The sequence below is a fragment of the Carassius auratus genome, chromosome 18 (assembly GCF_003368295.1).
Source record: "Carassius auratus strain Wakin chromosome 18, ASM336829v1, whole genome shotgun sequence".
In the NCBI taxonomy this organism is placed as follows: Eukaryota; Metazoa; Chordata; class Actinopteri; order Cypriniformes; family Cyprinidae; genus Carassius; species Carassius auratus.
Window position 1 is genome coordinate 22,484,910 of NC_039260.1, and position 15,862 is coordinate 22,500,771.

General features: G+C 36.9%; 1 protein-coding gene across 2 annotated transcripts in view; it reads right to left on the reverse strand.

The window, feature by feature from the left end:
* The window catches only part of LOC113118694 (extensin-like), a 60,770-nt gene that overhangs the window by 15,220 nt on the left and 29,688 nt on the right, over positions 1-15,862 (reverse strand). For both annotated transcript variants that reach the window (XM_026288065.1, XM_026288066.1), the window contains exon 3: positions 4,429-4,530. In XM_026288065.1, coding sequence (XP_026143850.1) covers positions 4,429-4,530 — 102 coding nt within the window. The remainder of the gene's footprint in view (positions 1-4,428; positions 4,531-15,862) is intronic.

Below are 15,862 nucleotides of genomic sequence, written 5' to 3' on the forward strand. Positions count from 1 at the left end.
AATCAAGGTCACATTTTGGTTCATAATAAAAAGGCAGTAATGTCCTTGTGTAGGCTGTTTCGAACAGTTTTTGAAGAAAAGTAGTGATGCTATACCCATGCTACTAATGACAGGTTTTGTGGTGCAGGGTCACATATATGACAAATGTCAGCAAAAAAAACAAAAAAAAACAAAAAAAAAAAATTGTATGTGCCGGTGCAGACTTACTTTAATAAAAAAAATTGACTACTATAATTAACTGAATAAATAAATAAATAACGCTATTTAAAAATATATATTTTTTCCCCCTGTACACATAGTTAAGATCACTGAAGCTGTCTATGTTGTTGGCAATGACATTCAGTCCTAGTAGTTTTTGATGGTTTTTACATGATGACGAACAATTTATTATGAGCTAGGTAATTTAGCAAGATGCTAATCATATACATCAAATACATATTGGCCGACTGTCTTAACTAAGCAATAAAAACAATGCAATTTCTCTAAACCAGTACATAATTTTAGTGTGTAGAAGTAGGAAAATTAGAACGCAGCACAGTCTGTGAAAAGCAAACAGGAAGTATTACCTCAGCCTGACAGTAGGGCCCCTGATGGGAAGTGAGGTGTGTGGAAGAAAGAAATTTGACATTGATTACTTAAGACCCCTTCTGAAATGGCTTTCAACCACACACCAATCACTTCTGCAATGCTTCTGCCCTTTTCAACGATTGAAGCGCAATCCAGTGAACACAATGGGCATGCTAGTCAAGCTAATTACAGTCACGTCAGCTATTGGGGGGTGGTGTGTCCCCTCTGGGAGCCTGCTTTCTGTATCGGAAAAAGCTCCTTCATTAGTCTCCGGCTCGTTTCATTAGTAAAAACACTAAGAACTTAAGCACCCACACTGTCACTTTGACATCACAGACAATGTGTTTTTCATCACATTATGTCTCCGAATTTAATGTGTTGTTTTCATTCTCTGCATGTAGATAATGTATATTGATGTACCACTGCAGTATTACAAATAGCTGTCATAAAAAAACTGAATTAGGTTAGATCTTTGCCAGCACGAGTGCTTTGAATCCTATATTACTTAAATTACACCTCTTTATGCTCTCATATGAATACTTGTTAATCCATTGTTGTTTAGTTATAGCGTAATTAGGGTTTGACAGTTCAAGTTAAATACAGCACAACAAATTCAGCTCATTTTTTTCTTCTTAGACATGCATTGCTATAAGAAGAGTGTTTCTGCAGTTGCATAGCTGTTTATTCACCATACCACAAGCAATAGTTTCCCGCTGTTTCATAGTATAATCATCTCCACAGTCCTTCTAGTACACACTCAGCATCATAAAGACGCACTGCATTCCCACTGTATGCTTTAAACATGTTAGAATGAGAAAATACTTCACTACAAAGGTTTCCCTTGGCTTTTTGTGTATCACATCAATATATTGACTTGCAGTTGGTGTACAAAAATATGTCTTTATAATTAAATGTTGGTTGGTTTATTTCGTGTGGAGTCTTGAACATGTGCATGGATATTGCGTGAAGTACTTTATCAGACTCCAAATAGTATTGTGAAAATTACACACTGCCGCAAGGCTACATCACGTTTGCATGGTTGATAGGGAATTGCTAGTTGGTCGCTTGTTGGCTTAAGACCGAAGATCCCACTCTCAAGTCTCTATGATATTCAGCTCTTTAACCCTCTGGTATTCTTCACCTGGGGTAACTTGTAATCTTCAGTGGTCAAAACAGAATAAAGCCAATAAGCATAACATTTTGTGAATGGAAGTAATGTTTATTTATGTATTTATTTTATTTTATTTTATTTTATTTATTTTTTGTTTTAATAGATTTCATGCTACTCAGATATAAATTAACCTATATTATTTAATTTTTATTTCAACACTTTCTCACTCCCAACTCATCATATATTGGCACTTGGTCAAGACAACTTGACGTCGCTTTTTGACAATCAAGGTACCCCTCTAACATTAATTTTTGACATGCAGGTCCTCTGTTTCTTTCAGTTGAATTTAATAGTTAAAAATAATAATAATGATCTCACACCTACCCTAAACCTACCCACTTTAGAACAATATAAAACAGGTAACAGGCAAATATAAGTACAGTCATTAATTGCAAAAACTGACCATAAACAAGCCGTATAAATGCATTACAAACAGGTCTTGTTGCATTCCTAGTCTTCTGAAGCCATACAATGTTTTTTATGCGAAAAACAGAGTAAGACAAGGTTTCAATAGCTAAAATGATCCCACTGTTAACGCGCTCGCATCTCATTCAAAAATATACTTGTAGCATGACGCAGTCGGTCACAAGACAAGGGTTCTTCTGGTGGAATAAATTTTTTTAAATTTGTACAAAGACTACCGCACACAGGAAGAGCTTTACAGTGGATGGAGACAGAGCACAATCGGGCCTATTCCTATAGAAATTATGACGGTAGTTGTATCTGCCTGTTATATCTCGTGTTTTATTGACAAATGGTTTAGGGTCAGGGGTTGGGTTGCTGTACATGCTCATAAATGTTTAAATAGTTTAATATGAATTAAACTGTTGTGACTGTTAACATTGAAAAAATTACACCCCAAAATATATGGAATAATGACTTTATTATTACCCAATATTTAATTGAATCATTACCATAAAATTCTCAGTACCTTTTAACGTCAGTATGTTGACGCCAAAGGGCTACTTATTTAAAGCAATGGAGGACCTTGCACAACTATAAAGGATGCTAAAGGGGTTCCCTGTGCGTCTAAAAGTGAGAATGCATTGTTTATTTATATATTAAATATTACAAACATTAAAAAATAAATATATATATATATATATATATATATATGCAAGGCATCTGGGTGGAGAAATAAAGAAAACCATATAAATGTATATAGGGCTGCATATTCCTTGGTTGCTTATAAGAACATTTTCAGACACAATCACTTAATAGGTTTTGAACTGAGATATATAGTTTAAGATTATTAAAAATTACTTATCTCTGGCTAATTTTACATGATAATCTAAAAAATAAATAAATAAATATCTCTCTCTCTCTCTCTCTCTCTCTTTCTCTCTCTCTCTCTCTCTCTCTCTCTCTCTCTATATATATATAAAGAATTCTTCCTATAGTGGTCACACTATCGGTTATCAGTTATCCTTTCCAATTAATGTCATTTTGTTCCATTTGCTGTTGCACACTTTTACACAAAAAGGCAGCAGTATGTTGACCATTTTATTAAAGTGTCCACGTAAAAAAAAAAAAAAAAAAATAAAATAAAAAAAGAGTCGAAATAACGTTTGTTTTAGTTTGCAGCAGGTGCATCAAACTGTACTCTTTCTCTTCGGTAGCAACACATTTACAGCATGCTTTTCATTTCTACCAATAAAGAAATCCTAAACAACAAAAGACTGTCTAAACAAAAGCCACATCCTTCAAACACCCTGCTAGTGCGTTGCCGTGTTTAATAAGAATGAGACTCCGATCATTCCACAGCCATGTCATGCCGTCAACACAAACCTGACAAATGCAACATTTTCACACACAGTAAGCCCAACAAAGCTATAAAAGATGACACAATGAGCCTATATCAGGCAGGAGACTGTGGCTCTTAAAGAGGCATGCAGCTCAGAGTTATAGAGAATCAAATGCATCAAATACAACATGGCCTTCAAATGAGAGTAGAGGGCAGAAAGACAATGCTGTACAATGTAGAGCCATACAATATATCCACGCAGGGTTGCTGGGTAACTAGTGTCTTAATTGCCCTGGACTGTAGAACACCATTATACAAGAAAGAATAAAGTGTGGAGTGACCAGAATAAATAAATTCTCACCTCAAGGACAGCCAAGTTTCAGTGTAAAGAGCTGTATGATTATATTTCACCAAGTCTGCATTTGGTTTGCTGTGGAGATATGACACTATTGCAATTCAGTGACATGAAGCAAGTGTGTGGATTCATGGAGTAAATGCATTTCAAGACTGCATTGCTTCATTCCTCCAAGCTGAAATGACTGAAACAAAAGCTCTGTTTCAAAACCTAGTAAGCCTCTGATATAGGCAGCTTCCTATGAAGGCAGTAAGTAAGAAGGCAGCTAACTAGGTTTTGACAGAGCCAGGGTATTAATGCTATATGCCTGCGACAGATTCCCTCAAACATATGAGAAACCTCAAACCTTCTGCAGAACCAGCTGAATTACAAACCCCTGTCATCTGTTCCCAGCTGACACAGCACAAGCCAGAAAATAAGTCCCCTTGGATTCCTCTTTTAATCTAAACATCTTTCTAAAGGCAATTCATCTTGTGCAACATGCATAAGAAGATGTGCTCCCTAACATCCTGACCGCAGACGCCGGTTTTCAAGGATACCACCAAAGCAAGAGAATGGACAAACAGCAATGAGTTTAGCAGCGCTACTCACCGGCTTATCGGTGAACGCAGTGGACTCAGACTGTGCCATGTCATAGTATGGAGGCTGGAGAGGAATCTTCTGAATCTCATCCTCCTTGTCCAGATGAACAACCTTCGAAGGCAACAGAACCTGAGATGAAGACCCCATTCACAGCCGCCTGGGAATTGTGCTAACCTGTCTGTCTACATGCACGCTTAATCTGTACAAAGACCTAAACACTTAAACAGTACAGCTTCAGAAAAAAAAGTGCTACATTTGTACCATTCATTGGATGAGGACCCTCAAACTGACAACTCTGTACCTTCTAACGGTAAAGGGTTCATAATAGTACCAAGAGTACATATTACTACCCTAAGGTAGTGAGTAGATTACTTACAAATTGTAGTCTGTTACTGATTCCAAATTACATGACAAAAGTTGTATTTAGTAGCATAATCCATTACCTTCATGTCATGTGGCCATTAACCAATATCAGAGAACCATGAATATGCAAATGCGTTACTCAATTATTAACTTATCCCAATATCTCAGGGAGTCGTTCATGTACTGTAAATGTATTAGGTGAAAGACTTTGGTTTAATGTGAATGTATGAATTTTAAAATGTTTGAAAGCCAAAGATATAGTAATTAACGTTAAAGCCAAAGATAACGTATTAAACAAAAAACAAAAACAAAAAATGTCCATCAGTATTTGGTGAAATGTTGAGAAAACACGTCCAGTGGTCTTGTGCTCAAATGCTATGGCCTCTTAATTTTCTTCAGTAATTATAGATGAAACTTTGTGTGAAAAAAACTGGAATATTTTCTAAAGGTAAATAAGCATTAGGTTATTTTCGAAATGTACATTTCAAACATGAAAATGTGATTTTAAAGAGAACCAATAAATTCTGAATAACGTATTAATATTGAGTACATAATTGCGTAATTAATATAAAATAACTGTAGCCTGATTATGAGTATTTTAAAATGTAATATACTCTAATTACAAATAATTAATTTTAGGAATCTGATTATGTAATCCAGATAACAATTAATCAGTTACCACCCAGTGATGGGTACTAATGTACAGTACACATTTTAGGCATAAAGAAGGTACAAAGGTGTCCTTTTGAGGGTCCTGGTCCAGGTACAAACTGATTTGTATACTCCTAAAGGCATAATTTTTTAATTTAATTATTATTATTATTATTATTATTATTATTATTATTATTTATTTTTTATTTTTTTCTGGCAGTGTATAATTTCTTAAGGTATATTCACAAAAATGATGAAAAAAAAAAAAAAATGGTGCAATTTGGCAATGAGTTTCTGAAAAAGACTTTGTCTACTTGATTCAAAGTGAAATGCATTCCAGTCTGTCATTCATTAAATTGCATGTATCTCTGGGAATCAACCAAAATTTCTTGTAAAGTTTTTAATATATCATGACAATTTATTTATTTTTTAGGCAAGTACTCATGTAAAGCACCATTACATTAATGGTATCAAGATTTATTTTAGGATAATGACTGGCTACTTGTGCATAATGCCTTGCTTGATAAAAATAAAACCCATGAAAAAGCAGATTACAGAGAAAACTATCCAAAATGTATTGTATATTGTGTTATTCTCTTGGATTTAGCCACTTGTCTGTGGCTATTTATGGTCCTGGTATCTGGAGATTAGTGATATATACAGATGGATGTCTCTCTAGAATGCTGGTACTGGACAAATTAGCCAAAAGTTTATGTTATTGGTTTTTGAACCACAGCAACACAATACAAGTCCTTGTTATGAAATACGGTTTGATCACATTTTCGATTTTAACCCTCAGTGTGAAGGAGCACATAGGGATCTATGACATTGTTTTTAAATCTGTGTTGTTGTCCCAAAAATACACTTTCGGCGAGAATAGGCCAATTATGTGAATGGTACGTCAGAATCACTGTGTATTTCAAGTTCTTGTTACAGCAGTGGTTCTTGACAAAGGGGCTGGGACCCACTAGGGGGTCTTAGTTCATAAATAAATAAATAAATATGGCTGTTAATGTTGTGCATGTACGCCTGTGAATTCACAGCGCCATTTTTAACATCAGTCTGTTTCTCTGAAACTGATGAGCTTCATTCTAAGGTTTGTTGGCCACCTGCTGATCTCTTTGCATCACATGCAAAAGAAAACTAGGGATAAAAGAGCTCTGACAGAAAGTGTCTCTAACATGCACACAAACATGTTTTTCTGACTAAATTTAAGTTTTGCAATATTTCACACCAGAAGTTCCTCTTGGGGCCCATAGAAAAAAAACAACAACATCGTCCTGAGGATGCAAAAACACTAAAATGGGTTACGCACAAGATGTGTAGGGTGGCAAAAATAATGAGGGGCTCATTTTTCGCCCACAGCACAACGGAACAACCACCTTAAAACTGCCATATGCTCTCTTGCCTATGAAAACGAACACAGCAGAATAGTCTTTTCATTCCGTCATGTTTAATGGGGTGTGCAAAACCTCTTCCAACTAACTGCTAGACGGAAAAACGATGTCCAAACCCATCCAACGAGCTCAGCAAAGGCCTCGGCCTCATTGTTTTCAGAGCAATTTTCATTAGGCTTACAGTGTGCTCCTTATGAAGCCCTTCCCGCTTCACTGGCAGCAAGCGCAATGTGTTTAGAAGTTTGGGATGGGATAGTTTCTCAACCCTTAAGTACTAAAGCGGAAAGTCTTTTCCAACCCTAAATAAAACGTCTGGAGCTGCTTGAAATTGTGACTGTCATCGAATGAAAGAAAAGCGAGAACAATCAAGCGATAGCAGCCAGCCTTTTCGTATTTTCTCATGAATCAAAGACGAAAGAATACAGCAACAACAGAAAAAACAAAACAAAAGACGGAGCCGCTTACATTTACAGCGGGGTGGTTGTTTGGCTTGGAGGGCTGTTTTAGTGGTTTGATGTGACTGAATCGAAATGCCTAAATGTGGGATAATCCTCCAGCAAAGATGGCCTTTGAGTAAAGATTCCCAACAATCACCGCCTGCCTATGTCACATTTCTGAGGGATATCTATTCACTGTTAAGAGGACTTTAGCTTAACGGAAGATTTCTGAGACAGTGGAAAAAAAAATCAATTTAAAGGAAGAATAAAAGGCTTTGCCGCGTCTTTGTTATGGCAGCCAACTATTTTGTTTCTTGTTATCTCTTCCCTGGGGCCTTGTTGAGAGGAATGGGGAGGGAGGAAAATGCTACAGATGCTCTTGCAGGTTACCTCATTAACTAAAGGTAACATGGGGACGTTGTCAGTCAGCCTTATAGTGGCCTTTCATGTACATTCTGCTTATCAATTTGGTGCAGGTACAGTATTCTGTGGGTCAGCTTTGGGTGATTCTATGACAGGTTTTGCCTTTTGAGCTACAGTCATGCCCAAAAATATGAACAAAGAAGGCTGTGAAAATTAATCTGCATTGTTAATCATTTTATAAAAATATCTATATGAAGAAATTGAGTTAGGTTTCAGACCCCAACCTAGCACAGAAACTGACATGTTAAAATGACTTGCTTCTTGGTTCAGACCAAGGCTGCATCTTATTGCTAGTTTTACTTGATCTTATTACTTTGTTCAAAAATATAGATCATAACATACTATAGATTACAAAACTATAAGGGATTTCAAGGGCAGGCTTTAGATCAAACCTGCCATATCGATACCACATTTTTTATTTAAATGGGAAGTTTTCTCAATTATCACCAGTAAAATATGAAGTGCCACAAGGATCTGTCCCAGGTCCTGCTATTTTCAATATACATGTTTCCCTTTGGTAATATTATTAGAAAATATGGGATTAGTTTCCACTGTATATCTCAACAAGACTAGAAAAAACTTCTAAATTATCTAAGCTAACAGAGTGTGTTACAAATGTAAAAGATATGATCACCAATAATTTTATTCTATTAGATTCGGAAAAGACATAAATATAACTTACTGCATACCTAACTAGTCTTCTGCCATGATACAATCCATCACACTCCCTAAGGTCGCAAAACTCTGGACTTTTGGTAGTACCCAGGATAGCAAAGTCCAACAAAGGAGGTAGAGCTTTTTCACATTTGACTCCCAAAATCTGGAATAGCCTTCCTGATAATGTTCAGGGTGCAGACACACTCTCTCTGTTTAAATCTAGATTAAAGACACATCTCTTTGGCCAAGCATTCAAATAATGCATTTCATAATCTTGTGCTACAGTTATATCTGATCAAATGCACTTTACTATACTTTAGCTTGGGTTAAACAAATACATTTTGCTTGATTGGAACAGCAGCTATGCTAATTACGTCTCTATTTGTTTCTCAGTTTTTGCCACGGGATGTCAACTACGATTTACACAAGCTTGAGTCTGGATCCAGAACACCTGAGAAGAGATGATGCCAACCCCTCAGAGGACCTCAGATGATGCCAACCGTGAAACAAATTACAGAACTACCAAATTTTGCTATATGTTTGATTGCATCATATAATAATTGCTGCTAATAGTGTTCATTGTCTGTTTGTTTACATCTTGAATTAATTTTTCTGTACATTTCTGCCATATGCACATTAACTTGCAGTCACCACTGATAAGCTGCTACTAAATATATTGTAGAAACGTTATTCTCTGTAAAGTTGCTTTGCAATGATTTGTATCATGTAAAGCATCATAGCAGTGCGAAAGGCCCTTTTACCAAGGCGCTAGGACCCACACATACCACAGGGTGAGCAACCCCTGCTGGCCTCACTATCACCTCTTCCAGAAGAAACCTAGTTTTAGTAAACAGGAAGTTGTGTTGACAGACATACAGAAGTATAATTTGTTTTTGTTTTTGTTTTTACAACAAACGGTTGCTCTTTTCAACGTGCGATGCAGTTCCAAAATTGTTTTACTTCTGTGATGTGAGGTGTATCCGAGTGCAATAAGATATCCGCTAACAACAAAAAAACCTTTTAGGGCAGAACATGATTTACAGAGAGCTGAATGGAACATGGAATGTGTTTATTACATGCCAGAATGAAGCTAGGTGATTAGAGGGGAGAAGCTATGAAAGAAAAAGGGATTTGTACCGTCAATCATAAACAAAAGTCATTTCGGAGGTGGAGAAAGACAAATACTAAATATGTGATAAATAATCCCTGTCTCAAAAGTTAGTTAAACTGTTGGTTTCAAGTTGACAAAGCCAATTCAAACCAAGTTTAGATCAAGTTTGGCAGTCTCACAATAGAAATATTCTGGGCCAACTCAGGGGTTGATGCTGCACTCTAAACAAAGATGGATATTTAAAGACTCTTTACATGCATTAATGGTTTATTCAGAACCATAGAATTCTGAAGAACCCTTTCATGCTGAAATGGTTCTTTGTGTTAGAGTTCTATATTCCCACAATTCTGTTCAAATCTGTGACTGACAAAGCACCTCATTACTGATTTTCTGGAGTTCAGTGATCCAAATACACAGATTTTCAACACTCTCAACATGTACATTATTTCATTCTGAAAATGTATTTTTATTATTTTATTTTTTTTTGGTCACATATAAGTGTGTGCAACTCTGAGCTGTGGAAACTTCTCTCCTCTTCTCCACTAAATAAAAGAGACAATGCATTTATAATTCACACTGTACTTTTATTATTATTATTATTATTACTCAATAAGTTTATAAATGTTTATGTATAAACATACCCAGTCACAATAAATATTAAAACTCTCCTGTGATTTTTTTTTTTTTTTTTTTAAGATTGTGGAGGGCTCAGATACTGTCCATTTTTGCTTTTGGCCTTCATAAACATGATTGTTTTCACACAGACACATGGACACACAGTAACTCTATACTCAATTGTGTATTTCAGATGTATTACATCGCAAAACCTTATAATTTGCTGAGAAATATAGCAACTTAATCAGACCAAAATGATGGACTTTTAAGGCATCATATTGATTGGATTGTGATTGTTTCTTCATCACATCTATTTGGTGTTCTTTTTATTTTATTTTATTTTATTTTGTGTATGTGTGTGTGTGTTTCACTTCTTTATGCATTTATTTATGTTCAATGTAAATTGTCATTCATTAATTTATTCAGCTAATAACTGTTCTTAAGATCACTGATAATTTTGGACGTCAATAAAAACAATTCACACAACATGCTGTTGTTGTGGTTAATGTTGTTGTTGTTTTAATTTAAAACCCTAACAGAGGCGACTCTCTGAGATGCCTCATTACTGATTTTCTGCAGCTCAGGCATCCAACTACCCTGACTGTCAACACACTCTCACCAGGTCAATGATTTCTTTCTAAAAATGTCTATAAATTTTAACTTTCAAATGCTAATTGGTTTCCTATGTCTTTTCTCTTTGTAGTTTAAGAGAAAATGTAAGTGTGACCAACTCTGTTCAGTTACTCTACTCTACTTCACTAAGTAACAAAGATACATATTTGTTTTATATTGAATTGACTATACTGAAGATATTGAAAAAAGAAAAATACATTCAATGTCCATTGTCATTCATTAATGTATTCTGCTATTAACTGTTGTTAGTTCACTGTCAAGAAGTACCTAATTGGCATGTTGTTGCAGTTGATGTTGATTTTATGTAAAACCCTAACAAGATATTATAAGATCATTTAGATAAAGGGGGAAAACCAATAATAATAAATAATATATGGAAATAATACTAATATTAATGATATAAACATACTGATATTAATGAAAAACTATAATTAAAAAGCTTATTTATAACAGCAGTAAGGTCCTATATAGCATTTTTGAAGAATGCTTCTATATTCTATACCACTATATAACAGTGTTCTGGTTGGATTTAGCAAACACTTAGAATTTCCAAATGACCCCATCCAGTTCGAACTCGACCAGCACCACATTCCTGCTGCTATTCAAGAACTAATCATTAGCTATCTGGGGGATTCAACGGAGGATTACGTCAGCCCAGTGGGCAACCAATTGAAGGAACTCCAGAAGGGAATCCCAATGGGATGTACCATTTCCACTACCCTCTTTATCATGGGCATGAATCTTCTAATAACAGCAGCAGAAGGCATAAACTGTGGCCCCATTCTGGAGTCAGGTATTGTTCAGCCAGTGCTGCGACACATGTTCAAGAGAGATGGGTACTGGAAACCCTGGACGATGTAGCCACCTGGGCGAGCTTGTCTTTTAAGGCCAGGAAGTCCAGAAGGCTGGCCATCAGGAAGGGAAAAGTCACAAGTAAGTTTGGCCTCCAAGTTCAAGGCCAGGTCATTCCATCCATTGATGAAAGCCCTATAAAGATTTTGGAGAAGTGGTTCAATGCAAAACTGAAATATGGTGCCAATGTTGCAGACACTGTGAAGCAAACAGAAGAGAGGTTGAAGAAGATCAATAGGTCCAGACTCCCTGGAAAATATAAATCCTGGCTGTACCAGCATGACCTTCTACCCACACTTATTTGGCTCCTTACAGTCTATGAGTTCCCTCTAACAGTTGTGGAAGGCACTGAGAGGAAAATTATCAAGCACCTGCGGAGGTGGTTGGGGATTCCCCCAAGCTTCTCTTCAATGGGCCTCTACATTCGATCAGGGCAGCTGCATCTCCCTCTGTCATCTGTTGTAGGAGTTCAAGGTGGTAAAATGCAGAGTCGCAATGAGTCTGAGACAATCTAAAGATGCCCTGGTAAAGCAAGCAGGCATCACAACAAGATCAGGCCATAAATGGGCAGCCAATGCAGCCATTGAACAGGCAGAATGCTCACTGAAGTTGCACTACATCATTGGCAACACCAGCACTGGACGTCAAGGCCTGGGGTCGACACATTTCCAACAGTTTGGGAATGCTAGTACTACAAGCAGGCAAGGTATGGTTCAGGCAGAAATCTGAGCTCAAGAGGAGCAGAGGCATATGTCCAGAGCAGTTGAACAAGCATCCAAGGGGCCATGGACAAAATGGGATTTGCCCAAGCATAAGATCACATGGGCAGAGTTATAGAGACTGTAACCCTACCGTATTTCCTTCCTTTTGCACTGTGTTTGACACCCATCCTTCACCCTCTCATCTGCACACTTGGGGGTTGAGGGATGACCCATATTGGAAGCTCTGTGGCCAAAAGAGAACACTGGTACCACACATTGTCAGGGTGTAAAAAAATAATAATCTTTAACCCAAGGTCGATATAGGTGGCACCATGACAAGGTGCTTTTATACCTTGCCGATACACTTGAGCGAGAGAGGTGCAAGAAGAGGCCAGGCAGCACAGGCAAGGTAACCATCACATTCATCAAGGAGGAAGCCACACCCTTTACAACTAGGGTATTAGCAAAATCAAACTTGCCGCAGGCCACAGGGTCTTGGGAGATGACAGTCGAGGCTGGAAGGAAGCTGCAGTTCCCGGAAGTGGTCCACACAGCTCTTCGCCCAGATAATGTTTTGTGGTCAGCCAAAGATGATAAAATCATTTTAATTGAGCTGACTGTGCCGTGGGAGGAGGGTTGTGAAGAGGCTCATGAGAGAAAGGCCTTGAAGTAACAGCCTTTAATTCAGGACTGTAAAGCAAAAGGATGGCAGGCATCGCTGTTTCCAGTGGAAATAGGATGTAGAGGCTTCCCTGCCAAATCAGTACGGAGGCTGATGTCAGCTTAAGGCATGGATGAGAAGAGGAAGAAACATGCTGCTCACAGGATGGCTTCATGCTGGATATGGAGCAAAAGAGAGGAAAAAAGCTGGAAGACATGAGCAGATGGGCAGTGGCTTGGCCACCACTACCAACCCACCAAACGAAGAGTGTTGTGGTAAGGATTGAAACACTCAAGGAAGGTTGGGAACCACCTGATAACATCTGGCTGGCATTATGGCTGAAAGCTATGGTTACATAAATGACTAACTGAAGAAAGCACCTTGTAGGTGTATTTCACATCGGAACCCTATAAAAAAAGTTTATATTTAGCACTAAAAAAGGTTCTGCTTTTGTTACAAGCCCTAAGAACTCTTTTTTGGTACTGTTTAAAACCATTTTTCTTAAGAGTGTGAGTTTATGATGAACTGTAAAATGTGCATATGACACTAATAGCACATGGCCTATTTGAAACAAAATTAATAAATAAATAATTACAGTAAGTAAGCTCTGTCATTAAAAAAAACTTTTTCATGTATTATCTATAAAGCTTTTACATTATATTACAAACTACCTTTCAAAAGTTTGGGGTCCGCATTTATTTAATTGATTGGTGCTTTAATTTGTTCAAAAATGTCCGTAAAGATATTTATATTGATTCTATATCAAATAAATGCTGTTCTTTTGATCTTTCTCTTCACCAAAATGTCTTAAAAAGAAGCAGAACAATCATGTTCAACATTGATAATAAGAAGAAACGTTTCTTATGCAGCAAATCAGCATATTAGAAATTATTTCTGAAGTATCATGTGGCACTGAAGACTAGAGTAAAGTTCATCTTTGACATCACAGTAAAAAGTCAACGTTGCCATCACAGGAATAAATTCAACATATATTAAAACAGAAAACTGTTGTTTTCAAGTTGCAATTGTATAATGAATTTGGGCTTAAAGTGCAGACTCTAATCTTTCATTTGAGGGTATTCACCTCAAAATTGTAGGAATAATTAAAGCTCTTTAATATATACTGTACATCCCCTTTTTCAAGGGACCATAAGTAATTGGAAAATTGACTCAAAAGCTTTTTCATGGACAGGCGTGGGTTACTCGTTCATTATTTCTACATCAATTAAGCAGGTAAAAGTTCTGGAGTTGAAGTGTGCCATTTGCATTTGGGAGCTCTTGCTCTGAACCACATCATGTGGTCTCCATACAGGTGAAACGATTGTTGCACTCTAAATAATGCTGGGTTGTTTCAACCCAACTTTGAGTCAAATATGAACTAACCCAGCATTTTTTAACAAATCCATCAGAAGGAAAGCAGGAACATTAGATGTGGCCAACTCAACAGTTTGGTACATTCTGAGGAAAAATACATTAAAAATAATGCACTTGTGAGTTCAGCAACATAGACGAATCCTCAGAGAATCCTCTCCATGGTGAAGAAAGACCATTTCACAACATCAAGCCAAGTGAAGAACACTCTTCAGGAGGTAGGGGTGTCACTGTCAAAGTCAACAATCAATAGAATACTTCAGAAGAGCAAACACAGAGGGTTCACCACAAGGTGGAAACAAGGCCAGATTAGACTTTGCAGAAAAAAAAGAAAAGAAAAAAAGAAAAAGAAAGCCAGAACACTTCTTTAAATGCATTCTTTGGACGGCAGCAATTAAGATCAACCTATACCAGAATGATGGGAAGAAAAAATATGTAGAAGGCTTGGAACAGCTCATGATCCAAAGCATTTGACCACAAATGATTCTCAACCAAATTTTAAAAATGAACATTTTATTTATGATTACATCTATTGTCCAATTACATTACCCCTGAGAATGTGAGGACTTTGTATAAAAAATGTTGTGATTCCTAAGCATTTTGTTATATTTTTTTTTCAACCCCCTGAATTAAAGCTTAAAATCTGCTCTTCAATTAAATCTTGATTGTATTGTTTTTAATTTATTTTGTTGGCATACGGAGCCAAAGTTATAAGAAAATGTATCAGTCTCCAAACATACTGAATATGGACCTACCTATATATATATATATATATATATATATATATATATATATATATATAAAGAAAAAAAAGAAAGAAACTGAACTAAGCAAGTCTTATCCCAGACAGCCATTTAAATCTGCTTTGTGAGACATGCTTCAAGGATGTGTATTACAATATAAACCAGGTCTACTTTGATTTCATGTTGACTTTAAAGCAGCCCCTTTGAATGCCTCTGATGTCTCTGAAGCATTTTGAAAGTTCAAGGACACACGAGCTAAAATGGGATCCGTTCATGGTGTGTCTGTGGTGTAATTGAAGCACACACAGGGGTGAAGATAACAAGGAAAGTGCCATAGTACAGTGGTATGTACGTGCACACTCAACTTTCTATAGAGGTCTGTTGTAAGCAGTTTCCTAGCAACACTGACTGTGAGGGCAACTGTCCTTTGTTAATACCAACAACAGGTCTTCCCTTCATCGGCCGACCCTGCCATCCGCTACGAAGGCCTGATCTTATTGAAACTTACATGAAACAAACATTTACGGGATCTGAACAGGGCGCCAGAGGAAATGCACACACACAGATTTATGCAGGTCAGATATCTGAGCCGGCATGACTCAAGCAAATCAATGACTTAAAAAAGCACCGCAAACACATAAACAAACTCAAACGCAGTTGTTTTCTGCCAGTGATGGATATTTGTATGGGAAGAAAGAGTAAGGCGAAACACCTGCTGTTTATAAATGCTACTCGCTTGTGATCTCCCCTATCCTGTGTGCTTTAAGATCAGGGAGACACAATCAAAGCCTGAACATGTTTACTGTCAGGTTTTCACAATTCTGTGCC